The sequence below is a fragment of the Triticum urartu genome, chromosome 5 (genome assembly GCF_003073215.2).
Source record: "Triticum urartu cultivar G1812 chromosome 5, Tu2.1, whole genome shotgun sequence".
NCBI lineage: Eukaryota > Viridiplantae > Streptophyta > Magnoliopsida > Poales > Poaceae > Triticum > Triticum urartu.
This window is the reverse complement of record NC_053026.1, coordinates 599,267,031-599,280,327: the sequence shown is the minus strand read 5'-3', so window position 1 is coordinate 599,280,327 and position 13,297 is coordinate 599,267,031. Positions and strand designations below refer to the sequence as shown.

Here is a 13,297-nt window from a genome sequence, read left to right as displayed (position 1 = left end):
ATACGTGTTCAACATTTTTCTATACATTATCAACATTTTTTCAAAATTTGTTTAGTATTTTTTCAAATACTTGATCAATATTTTTTAAATACTTATTCAATATTTTTTAAAGGCTTGTTCAACATGTTTTTTATACATGCTCAATATTTTTTTCAAATACTTGTTCAATATGTTTTTAATACTTGTTCAATATGTTCAAATACTTGTTCAAGATTTTTCAAAATACTTGTTAAACATTTTCCAAAACAAATTGAAGAGTATTTTTTGAAATATATATTTTTAGAATTTTTTACACTATAAACAAAAGTAAAAAAGAAAACAGAAAATGCACAAAAAGGAAAATAGGTAAAGGCCTCCCACACTCGTGGGCCGGCCCAGCTCGCTCGCCCTTCAGCGAGTCCGAAGCCAGACTCACTGAAAGCAAGTTATAGGGGCGCATGACGGGAGATGTTCTATCTTCTGTATAGCCTCAATTGCAAAGTTCAGTTCTTCAGTAGAGGCGCTCTACAAACAGTATATATTATAAAGTGCCCGTGCTAATTCAAATACACTTTGAGGCAAAAAAATGTCAAAGGTAAAGGACAGACGAAACACACTTGGATATTCATTCGTTAAACTTTGGTCTAGTGTTTTGTCGCTGTTGTTTCCGTTTAAGGTAATTAGATGTGACCATGATTGTAAAATCTAATAACATGCAATGGCCAATGATCCCTTAAACACACTTGTTTCCTTTTGTGTTGAACTCTACTATTCATCTCAATGGGACACTAGTGAGGTTCAAGAGCTCTCCAAATCAATCTCCACAACAAGGACTGTCGGTGTCAAAACCGGCGGATCTCGGGTAGTGGGTCCCGAACTGTGCGTCTAGGCCAGATGGTAACAGGAGGCAGGGAACACGATGTTTTACCCAGGTTCGGGCCCTCTTGATGGAGGTAAAACCCTACGTCCTGCTTGATTAATATTGATGATATGGGTAGTACAAGAGTAGATCTACAACGAGATCAAGGAGGCTAAACCCTAGAAGCTAGCCTATGGTATGATTGTTGTATATGGAGTTGATTATCTACGGACTACAACCCTCCGGTTTATATAGACACCGGATAGGGTTAGGGTTACATAGAGTCGGTTACAATGGTAGGAGATCTTGAATATCCGCATCGCCAAGCTTGCCTTCCACGCCAAGGAAAGTCCCATCCGGACACGGGACGAAGTCTTCAATCTTGTATCTTCATAATCCAGGAGTCCGGCTGAAGGTATAGTCCGACTATCCGAACACCCCCTAATCCAGGACTCCCTCAAGGACCTTGTGTGTGTACAAACAATTCTTGTTGTTGTTTGCTTAGTACGTTTGTACATCGTACTTGTACATTTTACCAGAACAATGTGTGCACACACATATAATTAAAAAATGACAATTAGGTTAACCAACACCATCAATGGTTTTTATTTAGAAAAAAGATCCAAATACAAACATTTTTACGGAATTATGTACATTATGTTTCATAGAAAATGATAACAGTAGGGTGAACTGCAAAAAGAACAGACATGGCCATGCGATAGACTCTACCGACTGGTGCTACTTTCAAAATAGGAAAGAGAAAACTTTCACAATCCTCTCATTCTTCGACTTTCTTCTGTCTCTCCAGCCTTTGTACCCTCCACTCTGTTCCCCTCTTCGCCTCCCCGTTACGCCCCCTTGTTCTCCACTAGCTCGTCTAGTGAGCGAAGTAGAGAGGGCACAACTCCACCCCTTTCATGCACGTCATTCCAGTTTAAGCCAGGATGGCTAGTTTAGGGCTAATTTTGTCGGTCTGGAGTAGTTGCGGAGTTTTCGGGGGGGGGGGGGCGTCCTAGAGGTCATAATCTCCGTCGACTCAAGTGGTGACAAGTTTCTTGGTAAGCCTCACAAATTTTCCTCCCAATTAGTTCCTTCCGAATCTCGTCGGGTTTACAACCTCGTTGGCCAATTGTGGCCACTTTTTATTTTAAATTATTCCAAATTAACCTAGTCTAAAATTCTTATATTGACCCAATACATTAAATTTTCCGACTTGTGAAATTCATTTGAACTCCATTTATTGAAAATATTCCTATCAATTTCAGATGATTTGTAACTAGACAATCCCAAATCATGGCCTCCGGTCATGCTTTAGCAGCTATGGTTGAAAAGTCAAGATTATAGACTCCTTATTAAAAATATTTTTATTTTATAATTTTCCTATTAGAAATATATCATCTAATACTAGTATATATAAATATCTGATATACAACTAATGAATCCATGAAAAAGAAATAAATGCATCCTTGTTAATTTCCATTAATACTATATCAGATTATATAGCTTGGAGGATTTGGTAGCATATACTAAGTAATGTTGCATATCACAATTGTTGATTTGTCTCATTTAAAGCAAGATTCTCGTTATTTTAGCACATTAAAACAAAGATTTTAGCTGACCGGCTATATATATGATACGAGAAGGAGACTGAACGCAAGCAATCACTTGACGAACTGACCACTGTTTAATTTTGTTGTTCTTGTGATCTTCGGTAGCGACAAGAAGTCAAGAGCAACACCAATGATGGCACGGGAAACCATCGTACCCACCCTTTTGGTGCTACTTCTGGCCGTTTGCTGCACAACCACTGTCGTCCATGGCAAGGAGTGGACCGTTGGTGACAACAAGGGATGGAGCTTCGGCGTCTCTGGATGGGAGAGTGGCAAGCACATCCAGTCCGACGACGTGCTTGGTGAGAACTCTAAAGATCAAGTGATTGGTTGTCCTTGATGTCTATACTTTGTTCTGACTTGTATTTTTGTGTTAACTAATGCACGCAGTGTTCAAGTACAACCCTAGTATGCACAACGTTGTGCAGGTGGGAGAAGGCGACTACAACTCATGCAGGGTCTCAGGCCCGTCGAGGACCTACACCTCCGGCAATGACCACATCCAGCTCGCCCGCGAAGGCAAAACGTTCTTCATCTGCAGCCATCCGGGTCACTGCCAGCAAGGCATGAAGATCGCCGTCACTGCTTAATAGATCTCGAGCATATGCGTGTCTTTGTATTTTTACTTTTTACCAAGTCTTTATGGTGTGCTAGCTCATGATGAATTGGTGATAGAAGAAATAAATTGATCCTAGTGCAGTATCTCCATCATGTTTTCATGGAACCTTGATAAACCAACATCTATTTAGAATAGCTACTAGAAATATACGAGTAGAAATAAGTTTCTACCATTTTACCAACCATACTTTGAACATTAAGGGCAAACCATTATGAAGGTCTATCACAGTCAATTGAATTCTGAGTCTTTTCTAAAAATAGTTCACCAAAAGTATAAAGCATTCCACACATAATAAAAATTACAGGGAGGTTCTTGGACCGTCAAATGGCCACTACCGCCAGAACGAGCCACTCACACACTGCTTGTCGTAGCCAGACTAACCTTGTCTATTACAGCCGAGAAGTCTTCATGCACGCACCCTTAAGGACTAGTGCCCCGGACCCCTAGTCGTCGAGTCAATTTAACAAACTAGATCCACCAATCTAGTAACACGGCCGACCTTCACATCTAGCATATGCTCCTAGTTGGCTCTGGTCGGATTAAGGGTAGGTTCGGGCAGCACCACTCCATGATTCCAGTAGAGTTGTTTCAAACATCTCAACTTCGATTTCTTAGTGGATTGGAGCTGGAGTAGTATCTAGTTCATTTTACTGGAGCAGAGAAATGGTTGGTTCACGTGCTCCACTTCCCCCACCATACCCCTCTGCCCTCGGAGTTCCTTTGAAACTACCCAATATGCCATCTTATTAACAAACACTAAGTGCATATCTAGTCAACCACTTATAATTTACTCCCTTCATTCCTTTATGTAAGGTGTATAATTTTTGGCACGGTGACCAATGCACATAATTATACACAACTTAGAAAAAAGTAACCTTGGCTAAATCTTTGATTAGTGGTAAGTAAATCATTTAGGCTACAAAAATAAGATATACACGCAATCGGGAGAGAGATACTTTCCCTCTTTTTAGAAGGAGAGATACATGCAATCAGTGGAGAGATACTATCCTTTTTCTAGAGGGCTAAAACGGAATTTTTGATGAATTAGAAGAGATGCACCTTACATTGTGGAATTTTATCAAAAAACAAATACACCTTATAAAAAGTAACGGAGGGAGTATCTCCTTATATGCCTTTCTAGACTTAACTCCTTTATATTTAAGGAGTTAAATTGTGGCCGAACATAACCAAACCCTATATTTAACTCCTTAAAATCTTTTTGACTAATTCTTCTATCCTTCTTAACATACTTTTCAAACAATTGAATGGTATTTCATTAATCATTTGCATGATTTAGATTCAACGTACACAACAAAACAACCACAAACATACATATAGTTCATCCAATCAAATAACTCAAATTAAAACATGCATATAGTTCATCCAAAGACCACCACATCGATTAAATTTGATCTAAAAAATACAACATAACATGTGTTATGTCGTGGACCAAGCCCTATCCAGAAAAACACGAACTCAAGCACTTGCGTGCTCATCACAACCGAAGAAATCATTTTTTGGGTGCTATGCAGTTTTACCATTTTCGGGTGGAACTTGCAGGTGCGGTAGAACTCTGAGTGAATCATGCATGTCTTCTGTACTGCCGGGATCGACAACAGGATAAGTAATACATGATGCGATAGCATATGGTACCCCTTCAACAGAGTATTGCAGTGTTATTTATTTTTATTTGGAAACTTGGAACTCTATAGAAAATGGAATAGTTTTTTTAGAGACGGAAATGGAATAGTTTGTACCTTCAACAGAGTACTAGCAAGATGGGCCTGGCCCAGGTAATTATTTGTTGCACTAACCGAAATGCATTAGGCCCATTTCTGACCCACTTGTTGTCTCCCCAACATCAGTCGACCTCTAAATTTCTTTGCGTCTTGAAATCGGTTGCAACATTTATTGCATTAAGCGTGTCCTTGTACTAAGTCTCGCATCGAAGTTTTCTAGGTCGTGGTTGTTACTGGGCTAGTCCATTTTTGTGTAGAGTCTAAAGAAAAATAGAAGAGAAAAGGGGAGTACCAGGGATCGATCCTTGGTAACCGTGAACATAGGAAGCGCGACTAGTCAGTGCACCTGCCCAACAGTTCGTGATAACAGAAAGGACAGGGCCTACTTGAAGCAAGACATGCCGATTTTCTCCTTTTTCATTTCTTTTCTCTTCTCCATTTTTTCATTATTTTGCTTCTGTTTCTTCATTATTTCATATACAAGTGTTTTTTTACTCTGGGTTTTTTCATTTGTTTCTTTAGTTTGTTTATTTTCCTTTTTCTTTTGTTTATTTTTCTGTTTTCATTTCCTGGGTTTTCTTTTTTGTTTTTTATTCCACATTTTTATATACATGATCAACATTTTTTCAAGCTGTTGTTCAACATTTTTCAAACACATGTTCAACATTTGCCAAATACTTGTTCAACATTTTATATATACATTATCAACAAATTTTCAATTATTTGTTTAATATTTTTCCTCAATCTACATTTTTTAAATACTTATACAATATTTGTCAAATGCTTTTTTGACATGTTTTCTATACATTCTCAACATTTTTTAAAATACTTGTTCAACAATTTTTAAATACTAGTTCAACATTTTGATATACATGATCAATATTTTTTCAAATACTTGTTCATCATATTTTTAATACTTGTTCAATATTTTCAAATACCTGTTCAAGATTTTTGAAATACCTGTAGACATTTTCCAAAAAAATTGAAGAGTGTTTTTGTAATATATATTTTTAGAATATTTTGCAATATAAACAAAAGTACAAAAAGAAAAGTTAAAAAGAAAACAGACAATGTAAAAACAAGTAAAAAATAATGGCCTCCCAAGCTCGTGGGCCGGCCCAGCTTTCTGGCCCTTAAGCGAGTCCGAAGCCGGACTCACTGAAGGCGAGATATAGGCGCGCCCGACGAGAGATGTTCTATATTCTATATAGCCTCGATTGTCAAGTTCACTTCTTCAGTAGAGGCACTCTACAAATATTTTATATTATAAAATGCCCATGCTAATTAAAATACACTTCGAGGCAAAAAAACATCAAAGGCAAAGGACAGATGTAACACACTTGGATATTCATTCGTTAAACTTTGGTTTAGTGCTTTGTCGCTACTGTTTCAGTTTAGGCTTACATGTGACCATGATTGTAAAATCTAATAACATGCAATGGCCAATGATCCCTTAAACACACTTGTTTCCTTTTATGTTGAACTCTACTATTCATCTCAACGGGACACTGGTGAGGTTCAAAAGGTCTCCAAAGCAATCTCCACAATAAGGACCTTGTGTGTGTACAAACAATTCTTATTTTTGTTTGCTTACTACATTTGTACATCGTACTTGTACATTTTACCAGAACAAACATGTTTGCACACACATATATTTTAAAAATGATAATTAGCTTATACCACACCATCAATGGTTTTGATATAGAAGAAGGATCGAAATACAAACATTTTTATGGAATTATGTACATTATGTTTAAAAAATGGTAAGACTTAAAGAAAGGGTTCTTGCCTGTGTTACAAGGTGTGAAGTTGAGTAAGACTCAAAGCCCGACCACGGCAGAAGATAGGGAGAGAATGAAAGTCATTCCCTATGCCTCAACCATAGGTTCTATAAAGTATGACATGCTATGTACCAGACCTATTGTGTACCTTGCCATGAGTTTGACAAGGGGTACGATAGTGATCCAGGAGTGGATCACTAGACAGTGGTCAAAGTTATCCTTAGTTACCTAAGAGGACTAAGGAAATGTTTCTCGATTATGGAGGTGATAAAGAGTTCGTCATAAAGAGTTACGTCGATGCAAGTTTTGACACCAATTCGGATGACTCCGAGTCTCAATCTGGATACGTATTGAAAGTGAGAGCAATTAGCTAGAGTAGCTCCATGCAGAGTATTATAGACATAGAAATTTGCAAAATACATACGGATCTGAATGTGGAAGACCCATTGACTAAACCTCTCTCACAAGCAAAACATGATCACACCTTAGTACTATTTGGGTGTTAATCACATGGTGATGTGAACTAGATCATTGACTCTAGTAAACTCTTTGGGTGTTAGTCAAATGGCGATGTGAACTATGTGTGTTAATCATATGGCGATGTGAACTAGATTACTGACTCTAGTACAAGTGGGAGACTGATGGAAATATGCCCTAGAGGCAATAAGAAAATGGTTATTATTATATTTCCTTAATCATGGTAAAGTTTAATTATTCATGCTAGAATTGTATTGACCGAAAACTTAAATACATGTGTGGATACATAAATGAATACCGTGTCCCTAGTGAGCTTCTACTAGACTAGCTCGTTGATCAAGGATGGTTAAGGTTTCCTAACCATAGACATGAGTTGTCATTTGATAACGGGATCACATCATCAGGAGAATGATGTGATGGATAAGACCCATCCGTTAGCTTAGCATATTTATCGTTCAGTTTATTGCTATTGCTTTCTTGATGTCAAATACATATTCCTTCGACTATAAGATTATGCAACTCCCGGATACCGGAGGAATACCTTGTGTGCTATCAAACGTCACAACATAACTGGATGATCATAAAGATGCTCTACAGGTATCTCCGAAGGTGTTTGTTGAGTTGGCATAGATCGATATTAGGATTTGTCACTCTGTGTATCGGAGAGGTATCTCTGGGACCTCTCGGTAATACACATCATAAGAAGCCTTGCAAGCAAAGTGATGAAGGAGTTAGCTGCAACATGATGTATTACAGAACGAGTAAAGAGACATGCCGGTAACGAGATTTAACTAGGTATGAAGATACCGATGATCGAATCTCGGGCAAGTAACATACCAATGGACAAAGGGAATTACATATGTTGTTATAAAGGTTCGACGATAAAGATCTTTGTAGAATATGTAGGAACCAATATGGGCATCCAGGTCCCGTGATGACCCACAAGTATAGGGGATCAATTGTAACTCTTTTCGATAAGTAAGTGTGTCGAACCCAACGACGAGCAGAAGGAAATGACAAGTGATTTCTAGCAAGGTAATGTATGCAAGTGCTGAAATTATAAGAAGCAGAGTAGTTTGATAGCAAGGTAATTTGTAACGAGCAAGTAACAATAGTGGCAACAAAAGTGCAGCAAGGTATGCTACCTCTTGAGCATGCGTTGGTTTTCCCTTGAAGAGGAAAGGGTGATGCAGCAAAGTAGTGTAAGCATTTCCCTCAGTTTCGAGAACCAAGGTATCAATCCAGTAGGAGACAACGCACAAGTCACCTAGTACCTGCACAAACAATCAAGAACCTTGCAATAAACGCGATAAAGGGGTTGTCAATCCCTTCACGGTCACTCGCACAAGTGAGATCTAATAAAGATAGTAAAGTAAATATTTTTGGTATTTTTGTTGTATAGATTGGAAAGTAAAGATTACAAAATAGTAAACGAGATGCGATGTAAATAAAAGAGATGCAATATAATAAGAAAGAGACCCGGGGCCATAGGTTTCACTAGTGGCTTCTCTCAAGATAGCATGTGGAAAAGTTGTTTTGTGGCTCTCTGCGATGTTTCTAGGGTATAAGAGTATATATAGGCGAAATAAGTACGTCGGTGGAGCTACGAGGGGCCCACGAGGGTCATGCCTACCCCCTGGGCGCGCCCTCCTGCCTCGTGGCCGCCTCGTGGAGTTCTATACTTCGACTCCAAGTCTTCTGGATTGCTTTCGTTCCAAGGAAGATCATCGCGAAGGTTTCATTCCATTTTGACTCCGTTTGATATTCCTTTTCTGCGAAACTCTAAAATAGGCAAAAAAAACAGAAACTAGCACTGGGCCTCCGGTTAATAGGTTAGTCCCAAAAATAATATAAAAGAGCATATTATAGCCCATTAAACATCCAAAACATATAATATAATAGCATGGAACAATAAAAAATTATAGGTACGTTGGAGACGTATCAAGCATCCCCAAGCTTAATTCATGCTCGTCCTCGAGTAGGTAAATGATAAAAATAGATTTTTATGTGGAATGCCACCTAACATAATTATCAATGTAATTTTCTTTATTGTGGCATGAATGTCAGATCCAAAAGATTCAAAACAAAAGTTTAATATTGACATAAAAACAATAATACTTCAAGCATACTAACAAAGAAATCATGTCTTCTCAAAATAACATGGCCAAAGAAATCTATCCCTACAAAATCATATAGTCTGGCTATGCTCTATCTTCATCACATAAAATATTTAAATCATGCACAACCCTGATCACAAACCAAGCAATTGTTTCATACTTTTGATGTTCTCAAACTTTTTCAATCTTCACGCAATACATGAGTGTGAGCCATGGACATAGCACTATAGGTGGAATAGAATGGTGGTTGTGGAGAAGACAAAAAGGAGAAGATAGTCTCACATCAACTAGGCGTATCGATGGCAATGGAGATGCCCATCAATATATATCAATGTGGGTGAGTAGGGATTGCCATGCAACGGATGCACTAGATCTATAAGTGTATGAAAGCTCAAAAAGAAACTAAGTGGGTGTGCATCCAACTCGCTTGCTCACGAAGACCTAGAGCATTTTGAGGAAGCCCATCATTGGAATATACAAGCCAAGTTCTATAATGAAAGATTCCCACTAGTATATGAAAGTGACAACATAGGAGACTCTCTATCATGAAGATCATGGTGCTGCTTTGAAGCACAAGTGTGGAAAAAGGATAGTAGCGTTGCCCTTCTCTCCTTTTATCTCATTTTTTTATTTGGGCCTTTCTCTTTTTTTATGGCCTCTTTTTTTTCTCCCTTTTTCATCTGGAGTCTCATCCCAACTTGTGGGGGAATCATAGTCTCCATCATCCTTTCCTCACATGGGACAATGCTCTAATAATGATGAACATCACACTTTTATTTACTTACAACTCGATACTTAGAACAAAATATGACTCTATGTGAATGCCTCTGGCGGTGTACCGGGATGTGCAATGAATCAAGAGTGACATGTATTAAAGAATTATGAAGGTGGCGTTGCCACAAATACGATGTCCACTACATGATCATGCAAAGCAATATGACAATGATGGAGCCTGTCATAATAAATGGAACGGTGGAAAGTTGCATGGAAATATATCTCGGAATGGCTATGGAAATGCCATAATAGGTAGGTATGGTGGCTGTTTTGAGGAAGGTAAATGGTGGGTTTATGGTACCGGCGAAAGTTGCGCGGTAGTAGAGAGGCTAGCAACGATGGAAGGGTGAGAGTGCGTATAATCCATGTACTCAACATTAGTCATAAAGAACTCACATACTTATTGCAAAAATCTATTAGTTATCGAAACAAAGTACTACGCGCATGCTCCTATGGGGATAGATTGGTAGGAAAAGACCATCGCTAGTCCCCGACCGCCACTCATAAGGAAGACAATCAAAAAATAAATCATGCTCTGACTTCATCACATAAACGGTTCACCACGTGCATGCTACGGGAATCACAAACTTTAACACAAGTATCTCTCAAATTCACAACTACTCAACTGTCATGACTCTAATATCACCATCTTCATATCTCAAAACAATCATAAGGAATCAAACTTCTCATAGTATGCAATGCACTTTATATGAAAGTTTTTATTATACCCATCTTGGATGCACATCATATTAGGACTAATTTTATAGCCAAAGCAAATTACCATGCTGTTCTAAAAGACTCTCAAAATAATATAAGTGAAGCATTAGAGATAAATAATTTCTATAAAATAAAACCACCACCATGCTCTAAAAAGATATAAGTGAAGCACTAGAGCAAAATTATCTAGCTCAAAAGATATAAGTGAAGCACACAGAGTATTCTAATAAATTCCGATTCATGCGTGTCTCTCCCAAAAGGTGTGTACAAAAAGGATGATTGTGGTAAACTAAAAAGCAAAGACTCAAATCATACAAGACGCTCCAAGCAAAACACATATCATGTGGTGAATAAAAATATAGCCTCAAGTAAAGTTACCGATAGATGAAGACGAAAGAGGGGATGCCTTCCGGGGCATCCCCAAGCTTAGGCTTTTGGTTGTCCTTGAATTTTACCTTGGGGTGCGTTGGGCATCCCCAAACTTATGCTCTTGCCACTCCTTATTCCGAAATCCATCAAATCTTTATCCAAAAACTTGAAAACTTCACAACACAAAACTTCAACAGAAAATCTCATGAGCTCCGTTAGTATAAGAAAATAAACCACCACTTTAAGGTCATTATTTATTTATATTGGTGTTAAACCTACTATATTCCAACTTCTCTATGGTTCATACCCCCCCGATACTACTCATAGATTCATCAAAATAAGCAAACAACATACCCTGGGATGAGCTCCGTTCATTGGTTATATCATATCAACATACCCCGGGATGAGCTATGGTTATTTCTTGGTGATTTCAATTTTATAAGGTCTGTTGACAACAGAAACCAACCCAGAGGAGATGTCAATGACATGTTCATTTTCAATGAAATAATTGGTCACTTGGGTTTGCTTGAATTACCTTTAAAAGGGAGACAGTACACTTGGTCAAATATGCAAGAGAATCCACTGCTTGAGCAGCTTGACTAGTTTTTCACCACAGTAAACTGGATCACTGAATTCCCTAATAGCATGGTTTATCCTTTGGCCAAAACTAGCTCTGATCACGTGCTCTGTATTGTATCTATTTCATCATATATCCCCAAGGCTAATTTTTCCGCTTTGAAAACTATTGGGTTGATATGCCAGGTTTTTTTGACGGTGTTCAGCAATCATGGTCTGCACCTACTACCAAGAAAAATGCAGTTGTTGTCTTTACAGAAAAATTTAAGCGCTTGAGGAATGATCTCAAAAGATGGCACACTGGCCTCTCAAGGTTAAAATTGTTAATGCAAGCTTGCAATGTTGTTATCCTGGCCTTTGATAATCTGGAGGATCAGAGACCTCTAACAAGACCTGAGTTTAACTTCAGAAAATTAGTTAAACTCCACCTTGAGGACCTTCTCCACTTACAGTACATTTATTGGAAACAAAGATGTACAATGAGGTGGATTAAAGTGGGGGAGGAAAATTCAAAATTCTTCCAAGCTATGGCAACAGAGAGGTTTAGACGCAACTCAATCTCTAGCCTAGTTACTGATGATGGATTGACAATATCATCTCATAGTGAAATGGCTGGATTACTGTGGGCCTCCTACAGAGACAGAATGGGATTTGCTCAATGAATTGACATGCAATTTGATCTGGGAAGTCTCATTCAGCCTGCTCCAGGTCTAGAAGAATTATCTGGGCCTTTTACTGATGAGGAAATTAATGAAGTTCTGAAAGGACTCCCATTAGACAAAGCCCCTGGACCTGATGGTTTTACTGGGATGTTTGTCAAGAGGTGCTGGCATATTATAAAGGGACAATTGCATTTTTGCCCCTAGTTGGTTCCTACCCACGGGTTTTGCCCTTACTTTTCGAGCTTGCTCAGTTTTGCCCTTACCTTTTTCGTCGAGGTCCCTCGAATGCCCTTTGACCGTTTGACCAAAACTTTGAAAATTAATAACTAATTCATATGAACTCAGAAAAATGCAAATAAGATATCAAAATGTTCAGATAAACATTAACTTTATGTGCATCTCATTTGCATTTAGGACAAAAGCACCCTTTAAACTACCTAAGGTAATTAATGTTATTAACATTATTAAAAATAAAAAGGTATAAACAATATTTTTTCATGAATAAAAATTACATGCAAATGTAGGTGATGTTTCCTGAACATCCTGATATCTTATTTGCATTTTTCCGAGTTCGTATAAATTTGTTATGAAGTTTCCAAATAATGGTCAAAGTCGTTAGAACATTCATAACAAGATGATACGAACTCAGAAAAATGCAAATAAGATATCTGGATGTTCAGAAAACATCACCTACATTTGCATGCAATTTTTATTCATGAAAAAAAATTGTTTATACCTTTTTATTTTTAATAATGTTAATAACATTAATTATCTCAGGTAGTTTAAAGGTGCTTTTGTCCTGAATGCAAATGATATGCACATAAAGGTAATGTTTATCTGAACATTTTGATATCGTATTTGCATTTTCTGAGTTCATATGAATTAGTTATGAATTTACAAAGTTTTGGTCAAACGGTCAAAGGGCATTCGAGGGACGTCGACTGAAAAAGTAAGGGCAAAACTGAGCAAGCTCGAAAAGTAAGGGCAAAACCCGTGGGTAGGAACCAACTAGGGGTAA

General features: G+C 37.9%; 1 protein-coding gene across 1 annotated transcript; it reads left to right on the top strand.

Annotated features, from left to right (window-relative positions):
* The first annotated feature begins 2,485 nt into the window (after positions 1-2,485).
* Positions 2,486-3,299, top strand: LOC125506224 (basic blue protein-like). Its single transcript, XM_048671086.1, has 2 exons — positions 2,486-2,750; positions 2,839-3,299. The coding sequence occupies exons 1-2, from the start codon at positions 2,579-2,581 to the stop codon at positions 3,036-3,038; spliced, it is 372 nt and encodes a 123-aa protein (XP_048527043.1). The 5' UTR covers positions 2,486-2,578; the 3' UTR covers positions 3,039-3,299.
* The last annotated feature ends 9,998 nt before the right edge of the window (positions 3,300-13,297 follow it).

Bases quoted from the DNA above. Each gene is read 5' to 3' on its own strand.
- LOC125506224 (XM_048671086.1), top strand. From the start codon at position 2,579: ATGATGGCACGGGAAACCATCGTACCCACCCTTTTGGTGCTACTTCTG. The intron at 2,751-2,838 runs GTGAGAACTCTA...TAATGCACGCAG, and splicing joins CCAGTCCGACGACGTGCTTG to TGTTCAAGTACAACCCTAGT.